At 41.4% G+C, this 21,439-nt stretch overlaps 2 protein-coding genes across 2 annotated transcripts; both read right to left on the reverse strand.

Moving 5' to 3' along the window:
- Nucleotides 1–856: 856 nt before the first annotated feature.
- Nucleotides 857–12,528, reverse strand: LOC103176159 (Fanconi anemia group A protein-like). Its single transcript, XM_007889566.2, has 21 exons — nucleotides 12,439–12,528; nucleotides 11,887–11,957; nucleotides 11,611–11,710; nucleotides 11,045–11,244; nucleotides 10,512–10,608; nucleotides 10,174–10,344; nucleotides 9,702–9,775; nucleotides 8,760–8,888; nucleotides 8,414–8,504; nucleotides 7,799–7,968; nucleotides 7,289–7,394; nucleotides 6,510–6,569; nucleotides 5,991–6,095; nucleotides 5,579–5,691; nucleotides 4,873–5,014; nucleotides 4,327–4,389; nucleotides 3,831–3,936; nucleotides 3,225–3,300; nucleotides 2,501–2,663; nucleotides 2,061–2,153; nucleotides 857–1,528 (listed from the first exon to the last, which is right to left on the reverse strand). Exons 1-21 carry the CDS (start codon nucleotides 12,526–12,528, stop codon nucleotides 1,421–1,423), a joined length of 2,328 nt encoding a protein of 775 aa, XP_007887757.1. The 3' UTR covers nucleotides 857–1,420.
- A 470-nt stretch (nucleotides 12,529–12,998) lies between these two features.
- On the reverse strand, nucleotides 12,999–20,198 carry LOC103176160 (Fanconi anemia group A protein-like). Its single transcript, XM_007889567.2, has 13 exons — nucleotides 20,134–20,198; nucleotides 19,874–19,986; nucleotides 19,200–19,276; nucleotides 18,334–18,475; nucleotides 18,010–18,143; nucleotides 16,631–16,741; nucleotides 16,220–16,315; nucleotides 15,556–15,615; nucleotides 14,882–14,970; nucleotides 14,433–14,493; nucleotides 14,280–14,329; nucleotides 13,424–13,500; nucleotides 12,999–13,231 (listed from the first exon to the last, which is right to left on the reverse strand). The coding sequence occupies exons 1-13, from the start codon at nucleotides 20,196–20,198 to the stop codon at nucleotides 13,119–13,121; spliced, it is 1,188 nt and encodes a 395-aa protein (XP_007887758.2). The 3' UTR covers nucleotides 12,999–13,118.
- Between the last annotated feature and the right edge of the window lie 1,241 nt (nucleotides 20,199–21,439).

A 21,439-nucleotide genomic window follows, 5' to 3' on the forward strand; every position in this document is an offset into this window, starting at 1 on the left:
AGTCATGTTTTAAATGTTGACGAATGTTGTAGAAAGTCTTTAAGACTTATCAAATGAACTGTACAGAATGGTTTATATAAAAAAAGTTTTTAATTAACAGACTAATTTGTAATATATTTGGAAAGTTCAGTGAGCAATACAGTACATGGTGATTGTCTATTGTAGCACCAGGTATTGATATTTTTTCCAGACTACAGTAGATTATTTCTAAAGATGAGATGGGAAGCAGCTCTAGACACCATCAAGGTTCAGAACTGCTTTCTACATAATAGGATTGTACACAGATCTTTCAAGGGCTGTTCCAGTCAATTTTGAAGTTCCGGTTGGTTTATTTGATGACTTGACTATCTGGATACATGTAATCAGAAGTCATACAGTACAATTTTGTTCATATTTGTACTCAGCATCTGGTACAATCATGTTTTGCATCCTGACTAGACACACTAAAACTTGTTTTTAATGACAGTCAAGTCCACCTATGAATTTCTCAACTAATAACTAAAGGTCAAAATTCAACTTTAGGTTGGTTTGTTTTGAACATACGTCGATAGCGCAAGATCCAAACAATCAAAATAATAGTAAGGATGACATGAAACCGTACCTTTTACTGACAAACTCCAATAAATCCATTCATAGTTTTTCATTTGATTAAAATTGATTATATTGTTCCTTGTTGCATGAAGTTTCTTAAAATGTTATGCGTTACTGCAGTTTTAACATCTATCTACACAAGGAACTGAACCAAACAACATTTTTTGATTAATATCAGAGCCAGTTTAGAGTATCCTATAGTCATCCCCTCTACCTCAATTTCACTTCCAGTGAAAACTAGGTTGTGGTCATGAAAATACTTTACTGGATATATTTTTTTTAAACTCACTTAATGACAGTTCTGCAGAATGTGCACCACAACTTTTACTATTGGTACCTTGTCCTTCAAGTCCAAGTTATTCAGCAGACTGTGGTCATTGAAGTTGGTTGTAGCTTTAAGTTTTGTAGGGATAAGATGGCTGGTTTTGAAACACTGCGTATTGGCAAAGCAGTTAAGCACCTTTAATTGAATTATGTGTTGATGCTGAAATCAATCTTGTTGCACGCTAAGTATTTTGAACTGCAAATTTATGGCACTTTTCAAAATGAGATCACTATTTTAATAAAGTTCCTTTAAGAAAATGCTGCAGTGCTTGCTTGTGTGCTTAGTTAAAGTGAGGGACAAAAGTTCCTGGGCTGGATTCCTTTTGTCATTAAAAAGATATGTTTTGAGAGCGCCTCGCGAGTGTGTAAGAACCTGAGGTACTGGATTTTAATATGTTAGTGTTACAGCAAGTGATACAGGCGGCACTATCCAGGTTCTACCAACACCAAAAATAGTTCCAAAAAAAATTCATAATCTGTTAAACTTGACCCAATTCTATTTTTTTTATAGCAAATCAGGCTCCGAGTACTGTTCATCACTTTTGCCGACCTGCAGATTGTGGTCAAGTTTGGCTTTCACCTCCGGGTCAATGTCCTTACAAACTTCCTGTAGCTAAAGACACAATTATACAAAATTTTTAATATGTAGATGGTACAAAATGCTAGATATTTTCCCTTATATTCAACAAATACTATAACATAAACACATAAAAATATGCCATCTATTATCAAAAAGAGACAATACTCCACCACAAATATTTCTCGCTCTTCAAAATGGAATTGTGGAATCTTTGGCATACAGACCAGAAACTATTTAATGCATTAAACAATAAACTATTTAATGGATTACAGGCTCAAGTCCAAGTGTGGGGCACAGACCCATACACTGATTCCAGAGGCAAGAATATTACACTCTTAGCCAAACACCCAGATTACATTACTTCACTATGTTGTTAATGCCAGATTGATTAAATTAGATGTCTCTGGCTCTCTCTATAAAAAGTGTTGAAGATTAAACAAATTGTTTCATCATTATATGGAGACTTAATACTGGATTTCTATTGTATGATTTAGATGTCTATTTCAATAGCCATTTATCTTATTTTTCCTCTCTTCACCCCCCACCCCCATAAAATAATGCTTACTTGTTTGCGTTCTGAGTTTGTCTGTCTAGGACAGCATGGAATTGTACGAAGGAGGAAGTGTCGTCCGTGAGTTATTAATCCCAGAAGGTCAGGCTGAGAAAAGAGAAGTAAAATGGATTGCGACTCTTGTTCTCTTCAGGACAAGTAGACATTTTAAAGCTTGAACACTGCCGTACGCAATTGGCTGCTGCGTTTCTCCCACAAATTATAGTCGATTCGCTTTACAGTACATTCCATGAAGTGTTTTGAGACGTCTTGAAGATGTGATAAGGCACTATATCAAATGCGAGGATTATTATTGTGGGCACAGAATATAGAATGAAATGTTGTATAAGCTGGAAGCAAATACTATGCACGCAAGGTAAATGTGGTCAGCTGGTCAGAAGGAGAGGATTGTCTCTGTTATCAGTGGCCTGAAGCTGTGCAGTAAGTACATTTACCTGCTCAGGGGTTTGTACTGCACAGTAATCAAAGGCTGGGACGACACCTTCTCCATCAAGATAGAGCTGGCCCATTGCTGCGTACATCGTGACAGCGATCAACAGGAACCCTGGGCGCTTGATAACCGAGGAAAGCAACGTGGAGCCCAGATCAAGAACCAACCTGTTGTGGAAATAATGGACAGTTATGAAACTTTTTTGGGGAAAAAAAAGGACTCTAAATATGGTATACAGAAAACAACAACTTGCACTTATATAGCGCCCTCCACACAGGCTAGCATCTCAGGGCAATTACAGTCATTTTTAATGTGTGAAATAGGAACACTCAGTCTGTACACAAGATGGCCTTACAGTTACAGGAGCCTGATCACCCCTTTCTTTGAGTAAATCAGAATCTTTTCTTGAGGGATCAATAATGGGCATCAATGTTTCATTTCAATAGTTAAGTCTTAGATCAGACTTTTAAGCACTTAGCAATCCATCCAGTGCTCCAAATCTACAGGGGTTTCAGAGTAAAAATTCACTTTGGTAAACTTTAATATCATCTGTGAAGTGATTGCACTTAAATCAGGCTGCTTGGAGCTGCAGAACTTGTAATTCACTTAAGAATCTGTGGTTCTGTGTGTGTGTGTGTGTGTGTGTATATATAACACAAGCTAAGTCAGTCCACCAGGAATTGAAAGCAATTTACGGAAGAAAGTCAGAATAGGTTTCAAAGTTATACCTGTAGAATGCAAGCGGAAGTAATCGAATCTGCACGTCCGAGATCATGCTGTGTAGGATCTGATGAGGCCCACAATCTGTCAGAGGAAAAGATCCCGTGAGAAACGTCACTCAAGTCATCTCGTGGGATATTGTTCATTACAACTTTTTGTCACGACTCGGTGCCTCTGGCTCCCCCCAGTCACCGGGATGAAACAGAAAAGTAAAATTATTATTGATCAAGTTTCAAGGTTCCAATACAATCTACTTGTTACCATCTGAAAAGCAATTCCATCACTGCACGTAATGTGTTTCGGCAGGTCTCCCTCACACTGCTAGTTCGGATTCTGTGAATACAAGATGTGACTGACGCAAGGTACTAAGGATTTTAAGGGAAACTGCATTAAACGTTCTCTCTTCATCTAATCAATTGGCAGAACAAGTTCAAAGGGCAGACTGGCCTCTTGTTCCTAATATTTAAAAAAATCCATAACTCTTCTTCTGCTTCATTACAGGGGTAAGCTCTCTGGGATGAGTGAAAGGCGCTATATAAATATAAGTTGTTGTTGAATGTGTGATGACAGGAGCAGGAGAAATTTACAGGTAAATAAGGAATAGAATGACCTACCTTTGTCTGTCACCAGGAATACATGAAGCCAGGGTTTGTCCTGCTCCTCTAAGGCTCTCACCACATCAGCACACGTTTTTACTGCAACAGTTAAATCTAAGGATTCCTTTTAAAACAAGAAACGTTATCAGATGCTTAAACGAATAGTTTCAAAGCAAATTACAGACCAGCCATCTCAAGGGGTTTCTGTTTCTTATTGATTTATATTCATAAGCAAAAAGCACACAATGAAGAAACGGACTCCAATATGCAGTCCATATCCCTGTTTATACAGTATTACAAAACCAGAAACAGACCCATTAACGCAACACCAGTTTATCACGCACACGACTGGGAGTAAATTGTAATCAAGATCGCTGACAGCAGTCTGGAATAAAATAATGAATACAAGTTGGTCAGATATGCCTTCGCTTTGAGTTCCTCCCGCACTGTAACCCCCTGAAACCTAACCGAGTGGCCAGACAGATTTTTCTGGTATGCAATGCAATGTGTTTACCTTTGGCAGCAGGGTGGATGAGATGAGATCCATCAGACTGAGAAACAACACGGAAACCTGGAGCTGAAATAAAAAGGATCCAACTGTACAGGTAAGAGAGTACCTGGTTTTAGTGCTTCTATCCCGGGTTACAAACTGCATTTTGTAGTGTTGCACCTTTCTCAGAATCCAGTACAGCGACTCATTTACTCTAACACCACAAGCAATATTAAGACTTAAGTAAAAAATGTCATTTTAAAATGAACATTTAAAAATTAGAAAACACCGGTTTTCTTTCTAACATACAGAGTGTTAAAGGTTAATATTTCTTGGCTTGCAAAGGGCTGACAGATCTTGGATGTCATTAAAGAAATGTATCACATAAATAATAATAATAATAATCCTTACATTTTGTATAGCACCTTTCACATTGGGAGAACATTTCAAATACTTTAAGGTGGACTGACTGTGTGTCGTGGGTGACAATTTGCGCACAGTATTGTCCTTCAGAGAGCCGTGAAGTGAAGGATCAAAGGAAGAAAGTATTTGTTCTGATGTTTGGTTTACCTGTTCGTTTTCTGCACATATCTTTCTCATCACAGTCTCGAGGCCCCAGAGTCTATTCTCCCTTCGGAATGTGAAATATAAAAAGGCACCCAGTATCCAGGGAGCATCAGATGGGGGATCGTCAACTGTACCTGAGAGTAATCTGCAAGATTTAAAACCAAATCATCACATGAATCTCGTATCAATGTGCTGTAATTCAACCTGCAACTGCAGCTTGTACATCCAGACTCACTGAGGTGACTTCTCTAAACGGCTGTTATTGTGAAGCAGTTTTTTTTTTAATTCCTAAGTTATTAAAATCGCTACACACACTGATACAGCACAAAAACAGGCCACTTGGCCCAACTAGTCCCTGTTAATGTTTGTACTCCTCACAAGCCCCCACCCCTCCTGTTCCCCTCACCCATACCTCTCTTTTCCTTTCTCCCTTAGTTATGCTTATTTTTTTCTTCATCCACAGCTTCAGGCAGTAAATTTCACATACTCATCACCTTCTGCGTGAAGAAGTTCCTCCTGAACGGTCCTATTAGATCAACTACTTGCGAGCTACCTTATGCAGTTTTTAAAGCCCTCTAGTATTTGGACACACCAACAAGTGGAAACAGTCCATCAACATCCATTCAAATACACGGAAATGTATCCGCTAAAATATGTCTGAGTCAGAGGCTCCCGTATATCAGTATATCAGGTCTTTCTTGCCTCTCACCTGTTGGCCCAGCAATGATCCTCTGCCAACCTCTGCAGTTCTCTGGGAAGTGAAGCCTCACTGAACCTCTTCCACTGTGTAACGAGGACCGGCTCTAGTCTTGGCCACCACCACTTCAAGATACAAGAGACTGGCATCAGCAGCGTTAACAGTAAGGCTAGACTAAGCAGTTTTATCTTCCAAGCAAGGGAGGTGACCAAAGTCGCAGTCCAAGGGGTAGGTCTTAAGGTGGGATTTAAAGGTAGATACGAGCTACAAGCTTCAAAAGGAAGAAAAGATTGATCTCAGGGGGCGGGTGAAGGAGGTGGTGAACATCTATTTACTGTTGGACACCATCATGAATCAGTGACGCCGCTGAGAACTGTGGGGTGGTGGATAGTGGTAATATTACTACGTGTAGAGCTGTGCTTACCGCTGCAGACAACAGGAGCAGGGGGCAGCGTGCTCTGCACTCATTCAGGAAAGCAGCAAGGACATGATCTGCTTCTTCACAGTCAGCACAAGCACTAAGCAAACCCTGAAACAGAGAGAACCTCCTGCATGTTAATTCCATTGTAATCCACACTGATGTTACTTTAAGAGTGCAAACTTGCCATCATTTCCCTCCTGGTTCCATTTCAAGCTGTGTTATGTGTAGGTATACTGTACACGATATATTATAAAATATTTAAATGCAATAAACAACTGCTTCAGGGATACTTGTTTTGGAGATACAGCTGACATTTCACCCTACAAAGCCAAGTCTCTGTAAAATCTAACCTGCAAGTGTGCGAGGGTTATTATTGATTATTGTTTTTAAACAAATTTTAATTACAAGAGCAGTAGTTCTAGCAAAGCACTCTTTCCCACTTCTCCATCTGCCTTCAGGTTTATTGATTACAGATTTCCGCATAGGGCTAAGACATCAATGATCAGAACTGGACTTTCTTACTCTGAAGAAGTGTGCGGTACTGTCATAAAGGATCACACCGTCTTTACAGTAGCCATTCCTCTGCAAACAAATGAAACAAAGTGTTAAAAATTAACATCCTTCAACGATTACAAAGTGTTCACGAAAACCACATTCACTGCCGCCAAGTTATGGGATCTGAAAAAAAACTCAGCGGGGCAGCAATAATTAGGTTCACCAACTTTGAAACAGGTTTATATGAATACAACAACAACAAGATTATATTTGTTTAGTGCCTTTCACGTCGGGAGGATGTCCCAAGGCACTACCCAAGAATAGCATTGAGTGCTGAGAACGAAATAGCTCTGGGGCTTTTATTGAAATCAGAAAGCAAGTGAGTCTTTCTTTCAATATCTGCAAGAATCTTTAATATCACTAAAGACAGCATCACTGTCATCTGCCTGAACGGGATTACAGCACAGAACAGTTTAACATGGCACTTGGGGCTCACAAAATCCCTGCGCATGTATGTCAGCAGCAATTTGATGAGCAGGAAATTGGCCATTTTTGTTTTTAGTGTGCGGAAAGCCAGACACACGGCCTCAAGAAACTTGTGATCTAAGCAGTTTTGTGATCATAAGGAACGTGCTCTAATGGGGATCTACTGTATTCTTTGTAACATTTTCATCGATTGTCACCAGCTGTGACTTGGTAGTTCAGTAGGCGTTTTATTCTCTCAGGTCAAAGTCTGTGTGTATTAATAGTACAAGTTTCTAACACGATTGATTAGACTTCAGTGTGATTCCCATCAGCAGACTTACCAGCTCTTTATTTGTGAAGTGAAAGAACTCCTCACATTCCACAGTGACCGTCAGTCTCTCCTCCCGAGTCCGAAACAGCGCACTGGGAGGAAGTGCTACGAGAATCCTGATTTCAAATTCACAGAGAAAACAAAAAAATCAGGACAAAAACATAGACAACGTGGAAAGGGGCGAGAGAGTAAAGAGCAACACAGGGACTATACTACTTTATAATTGTAAATTAGCAGCAAGCAACACGCAGTCAATAGATAATGTGGGTGGCATAAGTCATGTCATGGTGGGTTCAGATAAAGCTGCAGGATTGCATATAAATATAGTGCACCAGGCGTGCAATCAGCAAATCTTCAGATTGATTTATCCCAGAAAATATTATTCAGATTTTTATGGTACATTATTGGTGCGATAACAAAATACGCTTTGTCCGTACAGTATAAATGCTGTGCGGTGATTTTGTCTATCTCCCAAGAACGCTGGGATTGTAGAATGTATGTGCTTTCTTTCCACTCTCACCTTACGAATATCTGTAATTCCAGCTCGTGTTCTAACTGCTTTCTCAACTCCGTGTTCCCCAGACTCGCTGCTCGCTCCCCAAAAATATCCAGCAGAAAGTGGCCGCTCTCCCGCCTGGCACTTTTATTCACTTTCCTCGCTCGAACTTGCTCCAGCTCAAACACCATCTCCTGTAACCAGGCACAAACTAACATAAAGCAGAGATAGATCGATCCTAACATTTAGGTGAACTAAATATTAAACTATAGATGGACTGAAAGGGTCTAGGTGCGGGCAGACAAACGTACGTTCAAGCCGTTTGACTGATGTGGCCTCACATCGATGAGCTGCAATGGAAATATAATGCTGCAGAAATGTAAAGTTCACATGTGAAGTCAATATTGTGTCAGACATTTTGTGACAAAGTAATGCAATACATAAGCACTAGGCTGTAGATACAATCAGCAGTATTTATTGAGTCCTTCATGCAAAGCTTTGATTAACACGAATTAGGCTAACATTCACCTAGAAAACACGGTCACTACACTTTACAGTAAATCCTGTGAAGCGCTTTGCTCCGTTCACCTGATGGAAAAGACGATGAATCTAAGGCAAGGATTATTATTTATTATTCACCTGTAGGCGGCAAAGAATGTCCACATAGCATGAAGTCCGGAGTGAGGCAGGGCGTGAGCGATCGGACTGGTGACAGCATTGCAGCTTAACTCTACAGGTGGACAAATTTAAATCAGCAAAACACAATATATCCTATTTCCAAGCCACCACAAAAATAAACATAACCACATTGGACGGGGTTTAGGTCGGGTGATGTACGAGCTAAAGTGAACTACAGCTCTGCTATCTTTATCCTGAATCAGCGTGTCCCTGACAGTTTAAATGGGGAGGGGACAGAGGAAAAGGGGCCTGGCAGTATCTGCCTATATTGTGATGTGATTATTTTAGCAGGTTCTCAGACGTTTACCTTTTACTGAAATCCATTAAGGTATTGATGATGGTCCTACACATTGTCTCCAAATCCCCACCACATCCTCCTGCTGAACATGGAGACGGGAGGTAATGTTGGTAACAGACCCAGTGTTGATAGTCTTGTCTGTAATTGAAGGAAAGCACAATAAATCATTTGTAAACTAGAATGAATCCCATTGTAACGTGTGGCTGGTACCAACACATGGAATACCAGAATGCCAAGGGACATCCAGGGTCAACTTTCCATTGCAATATAAATAAATAACAATACTTGCATTTAATACATCTTGTAAAACCATCAAAACATCTTAAAAGCGCTGCACAGGATCTTTACTGTGAAGTGTAGTCACTGAGTACTCTGCAGGTAAACACTGTTGGAAATATCCCGGAGGTGAAGTGTCCATTTTAGCAAGTAATAATTCACCCCAAACAATTACCAAATAAAGTGAGTGAACACTTATCAAAGGCTTTATTGTAGTGAAGGCTGGAGGCTAAAAGCCCACATGAAATGGGGAGCAGGACTTCAGAAGAGTGAATATTTGGGGGGTTAATGAAAAGAGTTCCAGGAACATAATTTATCTGTTGTTTTTACTACATGTTTGATAATGTTTTACCCACATGATTATTACAGATGGTTCGGAGCATGGAATTCACAGGACATTAGATATCAGAATTCAAGATTAGCTTAGCAAAGAATGCAAAAAAGTGATGATAAAAAGGACTAGGCTCCTGGGGAAGGTGCGGTTTACGAATCGGCAGAATTCAAAAAGTGGATTAGTGTAAAGGTAATTATAAATCACACCAAATTATCACACCATGTAATTATCCTGTTCTTGTCGACAGTGTTAAACCTAGGCTGAAATCCAGTACAGGACATACTGGGGGGGGAAAAAAAGCACATAGCGGAATTTACATTAGAGCCAGCTCAGATATTTACCTGTCTATGTCAGACAGTACATCCTCATGTGGTTGCATATCCAACTCAGCCATCAACCAATCACGGAACGTTAACTAGAAATGGAGAGGTGATAAGTGACTCCTTGAGCGGGCAGCTTTTGAGATGAATGATGAGTGTGGAATACAATGTACACATACGAACATGTTGCCAGGGCACTCAAGTGTAATAAGACCATTCAATTCAAGAACAATTACAAATCCATAGCATTGCCAACCTCAGATTGCAACACAGCTTTATAGCGGCGAACTGCCCGGTAACATTTGCAGTTAGTTGTCTTCCTCAAGGTGTCACTGTGCAGAATAAGTACAGAAACTGCTGCATAAAACAACTGCAACCACTAGCAGCACTGTACATCATCAGGTTAAAACATCACAACCTGATTTCAACACAGAGGGGTAGACTAAAGCTATGTTAAAATTAATCAACTTGAAAGCTCAACATGTTAAATTACCTGAAAGTCCTTCACTCTTGTTAGCTCCTTGAATTGACTGTGTTTAAACGCTGAAAGGGCAGCGGAAGTCCAATTTAAATCAGGAGAAGTCAGGTTAGGCCACATAGATTCCGTCACTTCTCCCTGTTCTGCTCGAGACGCCGGAATTAGTCGCGGAAGCACATACAGAAACTGCAAGAGAACAGTAAACAACTCGCTGGTCAGTAGGACCAAAAATACTCTGTACAGAATAAGACTTTTAATAATATCAGAAACGAGCAGAAATGTTCCACAGGTCTGGCCCATCAAATCCTTCCTTTCCCTGGATAGGATTAATTACACTTTGCCAAACTCTTTACCTTTTGAACAAACCCAGAAGGAACAGCCTGCTTCACAATGTCAACAGTAGATGGTGACGAGAGGCAGAGTCCGTAAGCAACAGCTGCTGTACAAAACCTGCCAGAGAAAGGAGTTTCATCATAAGGTGGGGTTTGAAACTAGAACTATAAAATCTGCTGTGTGAGTTACATCTTAACTCAGGTCACTAAACAGCAGTTAGTAGTTCCAATAGTTGCTGTGCAGAAAAACAAACTTTTGGGAAGGAAAATTGTGGGAAAGGCTCACAAGATTAGTTTGAAGCTGGGTTTTACAGCATCTATTTCATTATAACAGGAATGAGAGGATCTGTCTTTTTTTTAAATATAACATTTGATACATACTGATTTTTTGTGCCTAGTCTTTTCAAGGCAAACATGTCTGTGCACCACTTCGCCCACAAAACACAGTCGATCCACTTTACAATATATTCTGTGATGTACTTTGATATGTTTCAAAGATGTGATAAGGTGCTATATCAATCTTCTTATTATTAAAAAATTGTTCAGGCCATTACCTCATACAGAATGTCAAAGATTGTCCAGTTGTGCAGCTGAGAAACTGGGTCAGGTGTTTGCTGAAGAAAACCCCCGCTTTGACACCTGATTTTTCTTCCTGGTCCATCGAATCCACCAGTGGCAGGAAGCTTTGCGAGATGTGCACGTGGACTGCGAAAGCAGCCAGTCCCAATATGTGGCTGTCACTTAGAGAAGGACCCTATTAAAAAAGTACAAACAATACCTTTAACTGTATATGGATCATCTATGGTCCGTGTGGATGATTAGGGTTCTGGTGTCAGTAAATGGACACTTGTTTGTGGGCAGTAACACAAATGCTGCTGAATATCTATTCTCGTCTTGTTTTGCCCACAAAATACACAGTCAATTCACTTTACAGAGACGTCTCGACGATGTGATAAGGCGCTATATCAAATGCAAGGATTTTTATTATCTGTCCTATGAACAGTAACACCTGCTGACAGTACGATCCAGTTCATGTGACTTGCTGAGCATCTCACTGACACCGTGTGGCTGTCTACTTGCACACAGCTCAGACACGGTAAGTGACGTGCTAGTCTCTCACCTGGTGGCTGATCAGGTGCAGGACTCGGGTAAGAACTGCGCGTAGAACTCTCCTGTGGCCGCACAGCGTTCTCACAAACAGAGATGCCCATTCTCCCTGCCTGCAAACAGAGCCCGCCAGAGAGGATCAGAAACTCCGCAAAGGTAAACCGATCGACATAATAAATAATAGTTCTTAGAAAGTACACACTCGTTCAACCAGAGGAATACAGCCACACGAGAGGTGTTACTCTTTATGTCCTTATTACCATTCAACTACTAGAGGAGGCCTACCTACCTGTGCGGCGGGTTGAAGTGCGATGCTGTAAGAAGCGTTTGACAAAAGCTCTTCAGGAGGAGATCCCTGACCTGTGGGAATAGAGGAGGTGAGATACAGAGGATGACTCATCTACCCTCTTTATACTAAGCTTTCCTGGTTTCTGTTAAATAAAGGCGTCAGTTCTAATAACTGGGAGAACTGTTAAAGAAGGGTCCTTGTCCTCACACGTTCAGTACATCAAAAATAGTTAGTTTTATAATCTTACTATTACAGTGATCAACCCCAGAGGTGAACATGATCCTGGAGCAGGTTTTTGGGGAAATCCAAATGGTGTATAAGAACGCAACCCATCCTCACTTGTCACAAGTGCACAGATGTTATTTCGCTTGAAATGCCGCACTTATAACAGCGCGTGCCTACACACAGTGGGTTTCGGTTCGAAACAAAACCTGTACATTCAATCAAATGCAGCACCAAATGCACACACGCAGCAGGCACGAGCTTTGACTGCAAAAGCAAGTTAGACAACTGCATTAACCTAACATTTGCTCCGCGCTCGGGGACACCCACCGCGAACTCCAGAGGCTCCGCGTTTGTTGCTGCAGCATTTAGTCGGAGAGGTTGATCTGCTCCAGCGCACTCATCGCCGTCCTCTATCATTGCTCCCAGTTGTGCAGAGATTACAGCAATCTGAGCAGGAACAGCTGGAAAAACAAATCACCCCCGTGTCTCGCCAGAGACAACGTTAATGCGCTGAGCACGCCTTGCAATCAAACTGACCCATAATCTAGATTGATATCTCTCTCTCTCAAGCTGCCACGCTATGATCATTGTTGACCTACAATAAGCAATGCAGCTCTGATTCGGCTTCGTACAAAACATTTGTTTTATAAAACGCAAAGTTCAAAAATAAGATTTTTTGAAAGTGAAAGAGAGTAGAGGTTTACCAGGAACTTAGGAATCATAGAATCCTACAGCACAGAAGGAGGCCATTCAGCCCATCGCGCCTGTCCTGGCTCTTTGAAAGAACTATCCAGCTCGTCCCACTCTCCCCACACCCCCCCTCCCCACCCCTCTTTCCCCACAGCTTCGCAATTTTTTTCTTTTCAAGTAAATATCCAATTCCCCATTTGAAAGTTATTTATTGAATCTGCTTCCACCCGCCTTTCAGGTGGTTAATTCTTGTCGATTAGAAGCGTGTGCTCTCTCAGGCTAGCCACAAGCAGTGCCTCTCTGTCAGGACAACAGCACTACCTACCATCATTGCCTGGATTCATAACCAGGTTCCTGAGCTCTTCCAGAGCAGTATTCAACACTTCAATTGGCTCCTTCGGGACCTCCATCTCCTCAGTTACAGAAACTCCTGCCATTTACAGAGCAAAACAACACATCAACTTCTCGGTTTTAAAATATAATAAAAACAAAAACTTTGCATTTGATATAGCGCCTAATCACGTCTTCGAGACGTCTCATAAGTAAATGAAAGACAAAAAAAAAATTGTTTTAGTGTAAATAAAGAAAACACAATGGAAGGACAAAGGGTTTTATTTCTGACCTTCAAGCCACTGCTGTTTCTCCTCTTCACATGCATGAATGTAGCTGGTGTACATGTTAGCTGGGATCTTATCTGCTCTGCAAAAAATATATCCCTGGACTATCAGACTCATCTTAAACTCGCAGGATGAATACAAAAACCAAGCAGAATTGCCACTAAGAAGCACATTTCATGTTAAACAAGGAGACAATAACTTTGTAGTTCATCAATCCTTTCAGTAACTGATCTAACACGTCTGTAACATCTACAACGAAACTGTAGTACAATTTCACGAGAGGCTGAATTATCATGTCCTTAAGTCCCATCTTAAAACACTTTTTCATCAAATAATCTCTACAGGGATCTCGAGCGGATTGTTATTGATTGACCCAGGAGAAGACAGAATGGATGGCTGGCTGCAGTCACCTGCTTCCAAGAACCTTACTGATACTCCTGAAAGTCAAATCAATCTAGACCAGCATGTTCAATACAACTTCCAAGACCTCCAGCCCCAGCCCTCCCAGGGATCTGTAAATCTGCCTCTGAGATTGCATCCCTTTGGCACCTGAATCCCTTACGACATAGATTAGATAAATGTAAATTCCTTCAGTTCCATCAACAATAAACTTCAACCGAAACCCAAGCCTCGCATCCCCAACGTTTACTTCGCCCACCTTCATCCATCCAAATGGAGACGGTATTTTGTGCTAAAATTTGGGCACATTTTTGTTCTGTGGGATGATTGAAACCACACACAACTATTCCCATCCAAATCCCTTACAATAGGCGACAGAACAGAAGGTTCAGATTCGCTATGTTTCCCCCATCCCCTGCTTTTCAACATCATAATTTCTGACTCTTCAATGTGGTCACTTACTTTTTCAGAGACTCTATGAAACCCATGCGCAAATCTGGTAATTGAGGCAACTGTAAATTAGAATACACAATCAGTCATAACAGATTAACATCGGACTGAAGGATAACTTTGATATTGCTCAAGTGCAAATAAGACAATAGAAAAGGTACAAACCACACGTGGGGTAAGCAGAGCAGGTAGAAATCGGGACATGTAATATGGTCTTCGGAAAATACTGAAAGGGTGGTGGGGGTTGGGAGAGAAAGGTTAAAATTTGTTTTCATTGCAAATTGGAACATTACATTTGTCTACTGCAAAATTCTCGTTTACTCATTCAACAATCTACTGAACAAAGACAGATTTAAAATACCAATGTTTTAAGGAATAACCTGAAATATGTTCGTTGTGCAGCAGGGAACTGGGAAACTTTCAAACTAAGATTTACCTAACTCAGTACAATTTGAAGTCAAGCTTATCCCCATTTTTAAATCAAATCACGTACATTCTGATGGGTTTCTTTATAAGCGTCAACATTTCAGCAGTAAATCATAAATCGGTAAAAAAAACAAGCATCAAACTATCAACATTGCTTAAAAAACCCCAGAGGAACATGCAGTAAGTACCTGGCCTCCATTATGCCGGCTGGGATCTTTCTACTGTTTTCAAACAGAACCAGAGCTTTCTCAACATCCCGCAGAGCTTGGAACTGCGGCTATGAATAAAGATTTAAATTCATCAGTTTGTTCCCCCAACAACAATAACAGCTTACATTTATATAGTGCCCTTCATGTGGGGTAGCACCTTTGTCGCATTTCAACTACACAAATATCATCTCGGAATGATTCATATCTACTTAGCAAGAAATCCATTCCTTCCTGTGAGTATTCTAGAAGGATGAGCGAGATCAAATGGGCCGAAGGGCTTTCATCCAAACCAATCTTGTGACCTTGTGAATAATTTCACTGTCGGGTGTGTTGAGTTCACTACACAGCAATGACAAGTGAGAAGCTACACTGAATAATTAGGAATCAGTCTTTAAAAAACACCAGCCTTCCACAGACGTTAAAGGGTTGGATATGAGTTCTGCAACAGGCAATTTTCAGGAAATAATTTAATCATGGATTTAGCCACCGAGAAACCTGCAGAAATATGCAGGATGTCAAACACGGCAGAGACACAAGTTAGATGTAAGTTCTGGTAAATGTCGGTTCCTCTCCTGTGTATGTGGGATATTTTTCTGGGTATATTTCAGATTTAAACTGCCAATCCTCACCTGGTGACCAATTTCTGTACTAACCTCAGGTGGTCCTTGAGCAGCTGAGGGATCTTCGTACAGACCCATCTCCTCCACTGACTCCTAAAGCCAAAAAAGTGAGGATCTCAGATACAACACAGCCACAAGCAAAGCATCTGGGGAATGGATATTTTACTCTCAAGGTGACATTAATGCCAACCGTAAACAGGGAGGCAGTTTCCTGTTAATTTCTGCGCCCTAATAAAATGTGTTTTTACTAACCATATGGCTATTTAGCAATACTGTATTTTCATCAGACACTTTAAATATCTTAATTATGTGTGTGCCTCCCTTCCCCCACCCCTTTTAAAAACAAAATTGAGGCATTTTGCATTATATCCATAAATAACAGGGGATTTTATCACTTTTCAGAGTGTATATTGGGTCAACATTTACAGAAAAGTACTTAATGAATGCTACTATGATTTTCTTTCTTAAAATGTGTCATAAGACAAAATTTCCGTACAAATGCCAAACACAAACTGCATCTGCCGGCCGATTTGAAAACAAGCCAAGTTTGCGCTGTGCGTTTGCTGAGATGATGGACGGTTCACAGAGGCTGGGGAATATATTCAACAGCAATTTACACGTGCATAGCATCTTTCATGTCGGTAGGACGTCTCAAAGCACTGGCTTCACACAGCTGACTGGCAGCGTTCCCACTGACCTGAAGATCTAAAAGTCGCGTTTTCGCCAGAGAGATGTATTCCATCAGCAGCAATCGGTATTTTGGCCCCACATATGGTGGATACAACATGTGAATCTGGACACGAGAGAGAGAGAACGAGAGAGAGAAGGAGAGCTCACACATAGTCCTTCGACCACAAGAGAGTGCTATTGCAAAGAGGAAACGTTTCCGTGGTTTCACACAACCCAAAAAATGTCATTGCTTTTCTAGCTGTTTTTACAGCAAAGAAAATTAGAAGGATTGCAAAACATATGCCACATTAAATGTAATGATGGGGGTCTCTAACCCACAGGGGCGTGAGCTACCGACTGAGCTCCACTGACACACTGCGGTGGCAACCCACTGAAGTGACCCCAGGCACCTGCCAATCATGGACAGTAATCATCCTACCTTTAGGTACGGTGCCGGTTCAAAGGGGACCAGGTCTGTCAGGAACTTCAACAGGAAAACTAGAGCTTTCTTGCTGCCGCCGTGATAACTGCTCGGAGACCCGAAGGAAATCTAAAGAGGGGGAAAAGATTAAAGATTTTTGGCGGGGGGTGGGGGTTTAGCCGGGTGTCTGGCACGCTTAGAATCCCATCAAACTTGCTTAGGACTATCCAAATCCAAAAAGTCTTTAGTTTACAGGAAGGATAAGAGAACAGGAATAAATTTAGGAATTGGGTTTTTGTTTCTAGATCTTCAATAGGCAGGTGCTTTATTATTTTTGATTCCTAGTTTTTTTTTCTCTCTCTCATCTCGTGCAGATGCTGGTGAACATCTGCCTGGTCAGTGACCTAACCTTAAATGCCAGCCACGTGAGGACAGGCTGCTGCGGGGAATTCAAACGAGCGATGCTCCTCTTAGGTTAGAGTTAAGTCACAGATCACTGCTCTGTACCAGGCTGTGCTGCTTCTTTACTTGGGAGCGATCAAGGTTGACACTGGGTGGCTCAGAAGTTCCGGGGTGCAGCTTCGAGTCCCTCTCACCCGGATTTCAGCTCATAGAATGAATCTCCAGTGTCTAAAATCCAGCCAAATAATCCCTGCTTCATTGTGAAGTGGGTTAAATTGCTGCCCGAAATAAATGCGTAGCTCTCTTTCTAACAAGCACTCGGGCTGCAGATTTCACAATCAGACACAGCAGAGAGCGAGAGAGAGGATTAAAAGCAGAGGTGTTCTCACGAGCAGCATTTAGTGCTCCCTGGCTGCTACACACAGAATTTGGCAAAAAGGACCATTTTAATTCAGTGAAAGTCAGTGCAAACACAGGTCCCCAAGCCTGGTCCAGCACAATAATGTCCTACTTTCTGTAAGCTTTACCTGCGGCTATTTACCTCCCTCAGCAATTAACTCACAGGCAAAGTTGTGCAACACAAATTGTACCCAGTGTATTGAAAGACCTGCTTGCATCATTCTTTTCTTCCTGTAGATTTATCAGCTTGCTCACTGAATAACACTGTACTACATCACACAATAAGGCAGCCTGTCGGCCTGAGTTTTCCACTGCCCTTCATCTTATAGCTGCTCGAACGATCCTGCCAGAGCATCTCCCTAAGGCTAAAATCAATTCTTAGCAGCTTTTCACCACTTACAAGCCGGGCTGAATCACATCACATTGTAAAGCTTTAGTCCCTCGAGGTGTGCAGGGAAACTGGCAAGGCAGACACAGTCGAATATTAAGTTTGCCATCATCCGCAAATCTGGATACTGATTTTCATCTAAAAGTTCCATTCTTTCATACTTAGTACAGTCAGGAGCGATACTTATTGCCCGATAGAGTGAGCTTACCTTGAACCATTCAGAGTAAGATATAAACACAGCCGGTCCCTCCAGTGATGCCTGGCGAGCCAGCAGGAAGGCAGTGATAATACTCTCCAACTCATAGCTCTCAAAGGCATTTATCAGCAACTTCGCCAACAGTCCTGCAAAGACACAACAAGCCACCTGCCATGGGTCAAAATGGATACAGTTGAGTGCTTGGACACAGCCACCCATTAAACAGATGGTTCAAATTGTTGAAGTCGTGCAATGCTGTACTCGTTCGCTCTTGCACAGAGCGAAAGTGTCCTGGTGAAGGCCGCTAGGTAAATGCAAGATGTTGTTGTTTCATACCTTTCAGATGCTGTTGGGTGTCTGGCTGACAGACCAACAGTGTAGAAACACAGGACAGCACGTTCTGCCAGTTAACCTCGTGGGTCTCCAAAACTTGTCGCAAGTGAGCAGTCAGCTCCTCTGGGCCGAACAGTACAAACAGCTGCACAGAGAGAGAAAAGAGGCACAAACGATTAAAAGGCAACAGCACACGAACAAACACAATAAAAGTTTAAGAAAATAATCCAAAGGCCACCAAAGTGTTCCCTCCGCTGCCGGGCGTGTTAGGTTACAGTAATGCGCTTTGGAGGAAAACAAATAGAGACAGCTCCAGAGATCTTAGACATAGGATAATTGAAATTGTGAAATGCAGCGGAACAATGAAACTTGCTGGTGGCTGAAGCTCTGCCAAGTTTCAAAGCACTGGACGTTGAGAAGCGCTCAACGAATTGCTGCCGTGCGCAATTGGCTGCCGCGTTTCGCCCACAAAATATACGGTCAATTCACTTTCAAGTATATTCTGTGAAGAGCTTCGAGACGTCTCGAAGACGTGATAAGGCGCTGTATCAAATGCAAGGATTATTATTATAATAATGTTACTTCCTGTGAGCTACTCATGCGCAGGAAGTGCCGCTGATGTCACTTCCATTTCAAAGTGATGTCAGCGATGATCCTGAAGTCAACCATTTCTTTGTGCTTTGCTGTAACTGAGATGTTGGACCCAGACCACCACATTATAATGGAGGTGTTCTTTATTTGAAAGACACCATATTTTGAGCAAATCTATTAACGAAGCAGTAATAAGCACTGACATCCTGTGCTCCACCCTCAAACCTCAGGGCTGCACTGATATGATGCAGCGCTTCATTGAATTAATGACCCATTACCTTTCTGTATAGAGTTGTCAGATGAGGCCACGTCTTGGCAAAGCACCAGTCTCTCTGCATGCGAATGGCATCTGATGCTATAAAAAAAAACAGATTTTTTTCCCCACCGGTGGTTCAGTAACATTTCGTCCATTTAAAGCAAATGTTCAAAGCACAAGAAGTGCTAGAACTAAATCTGTAATCACTGCTCAAAGACCACTGCTAGATAATGGCTAATGCTGTATAAATCTACTCCACAGATAACAAATGGGAAGTACCATCCCAGACAGTGCTATGAGCCACAGATTTGAGATTCTACTGCCCGAGTTATTTATACATTCTAATTTAAGAAGGAGCCAGAATGGCAGTCTGGTCCCTGTACCAATGAGCTCCTGACCCAGACTTGGGAGGGAGGAAACCTGCCTGGGGTTTCTTTGCCTTCTCAGTCAAGCAAAGAACAGCATCACTTTCAACCGTAGAGAGGGGTCTACTTGCAGAAGCTGCGTAGCAGAGCAGGGGGAGTTAATCAAAAGAAACACGGGAGAGTGGGGGTGGGGGGACGGGGAATCTGCTTTGGCTAGAATGTAAGAGCCCAGTTTGAACTGCAGCATTTCCCCACAATATGAATTGCTTAGTCCAAGTCTGTTTCATGCAACTACATGCAGGAATTGAATTGTTTGGGATCATGTTTGTACCTTCAAGCACAGGATTGTAGGTAAGAGCTTGCGTCAGAGTGTGACAGAAGAACTGTTTCAGTCTCTCCAGAGAAACGGTACCGTGGTATAGCCCCGTGTCAAACACACCCAGCCTGCAACAAGGAACCAGGGACATTTCAAAGGTAAATTCTAATCATTAACTTTTACGTTAAGAATTTGTGAAAAAATATAAACATATTTTTCATTTCATATGTTGATGCTTTCTGCTTCAACCACAGAACAGCTGAAAAGGTACGTACCAGAAATGAGTTGCTTTCTGATGAGAAGAGTCATCTTTTCTCTGCTGACACACATCATTCAACATCCCTGGTACAGAGAAAGGACATTTCAGCAGCAAATCTTTCCAAACATGCAATGCACCGACACAAAACCAGCGACCAGACACGTACAATACGCAAAGCCAGGGAAGTGAGATCTCAGGGGAATGTTGAAAATATAGAAAACAATAAATACTTCATAATAAAAGAAATATAAGATTATTTTACTTCTATTTTCTCTCCATGTATATAAGGCAAGACATTCCTCTCGCCTTTAAAGATGGCGAATTCAACAACTTATACTGAACATAAGCTTCTACAGTAAACAGCAGAGTAAGATACTGAGTGTGGTACTTACATGAGAGCATTCTGTCCAGAATAGTAAAACACACCTAGCAGTAAGGAAAACAGTGAGATATCAGTAAAGTGGCATTATTCTGATATTACAAATAAATTTCAAGAGTACTTGAAATTAATTTGAGGTTAGGTTTGAGATGCAAGCATTAAGAACATCCCCAGCAAAATGACAAGGAGAAGAAACTAAACTTTAAAGCATTGTCATCTAAATAATAGCTACACAAATGCTTTGGCCAAGTGGAGCCTTTCTTTCTTTGAATCGACTTACAGAATCTATAGTCGGGCTCCCCTTTTGTTTTCTGAGCATGTCAGAGAAACCTCAACACTGTAATTACATCATTCCTTTCTTTAGTTCAGAGACAATGGCTTGTGGAATGTTTTAGAGCAGTAACAACACATTTGTGCAACCTCTTGAATCAGTGAAACTTATGGGCTTTAGCGTTCCGAGACACTAACCTGCCTGAAGGGCACTATATAACAATACAAAATTACATTTGTATAGAGCCTTTCATTATATAAATGCAACTTGTTATATCTTACGCACTTATCTAGAAGGTCATGTGTGACACAGCGTTGAACATATGCTATTATTTAGATGACAATGCTTTAAAGTTTAGTTTCTTTTCAGGGCTTTCCCAATGGGGTTTTAGCCTTAGTATCACTCGTCATCATGTGTTTGCCTGCAGTGTCACCCCACGCTGTGGTTTCGTGTAGCTGGCACTTCCTGACCTGTGGAAACTGAGGACTCTTAGACTCTGCAAAGCTCGATTCCTGAAATCCATTCCTCACCAACACCGTCACAATGTCTGAAAGGAAATAACATTACCCAAAGAATTAAAAACAGACACGCAGTGAAACTCCTTCACTTGACGAGGAAGTTACTGTCAAAAGACACTCAGTAGAGATCAGTAATCTGATTATCTGAGGAAAG

Source organism: Callorhinchus milii, unplaced genomic scaffold (genome assembly GCF_018977255.1).
Source record: "Callorhinchus milii isolate IMCB2004 unplaced genomic scaffold, IMCB_Cmil_1.0 Scaffold14, whole genome shotgun sequence".
In the NCBI taxonomy this organism is placed as follows: domain Eukaryota; kingdom Metazoa; phylum Chordata; class Chondrichthyes; order Chimaeriformes; family Callorhinchidae; genus Callorhinchus; species Callorhinchus milii.

What these genes read in the sequence shown, in the direction of transcription:
- LOC103176159 (XM_007889566.2), bottom strand. Translation starts at nt 12,528, where the DNA reads ATGATAGAGGACGGCGATGAGTGCGCTGGAGCAGATCAACCTCTCCGA. An exon ending in GATCATTGCTGGGCCAACAG is followed by an intron (nt 5,015 to 5,578) that starts GTGAGAGGCAAG and finishes TAAATCTTGCAG; the next exon opens with ATTACTCTCAGGTACAGTTG. An exon ending in CAAACTCAGAACGCAAACAA is followed by an intron (nt 1,529 to 2,060) that starts GTAAGCATTATT and finishes TTGTGTCTTTAG; the next exon opens with CTACAGGAAGTTTGTAAGGA.
- LOC103176160 (XM_007889567.2), bottom strand. Translation starts at nt 20,198, where the DNA reads ATGTTGAATGATGTGTGTCAGCAGAGAAAAGATGACTCTTCTCATCAG. An exon ending in CAGAAAGCAACTCATTTCTG is followed by an intron (nt 19,987 to 20,133) that starts GTACGTACCTTT and finishes TCCTTGTTGCAG; the next exon opens with GCTGGGTGTGTTTGACACGG. An exon ending in TTCATAGAGTCTCTGAAAAA is followed by an intron (nt 13,501 to 14,279) that starts GTAAGTGACCAC and finishes TATTTTTTGCAG; the next exon opens with AGCAGATAAGATCCCAGCTA.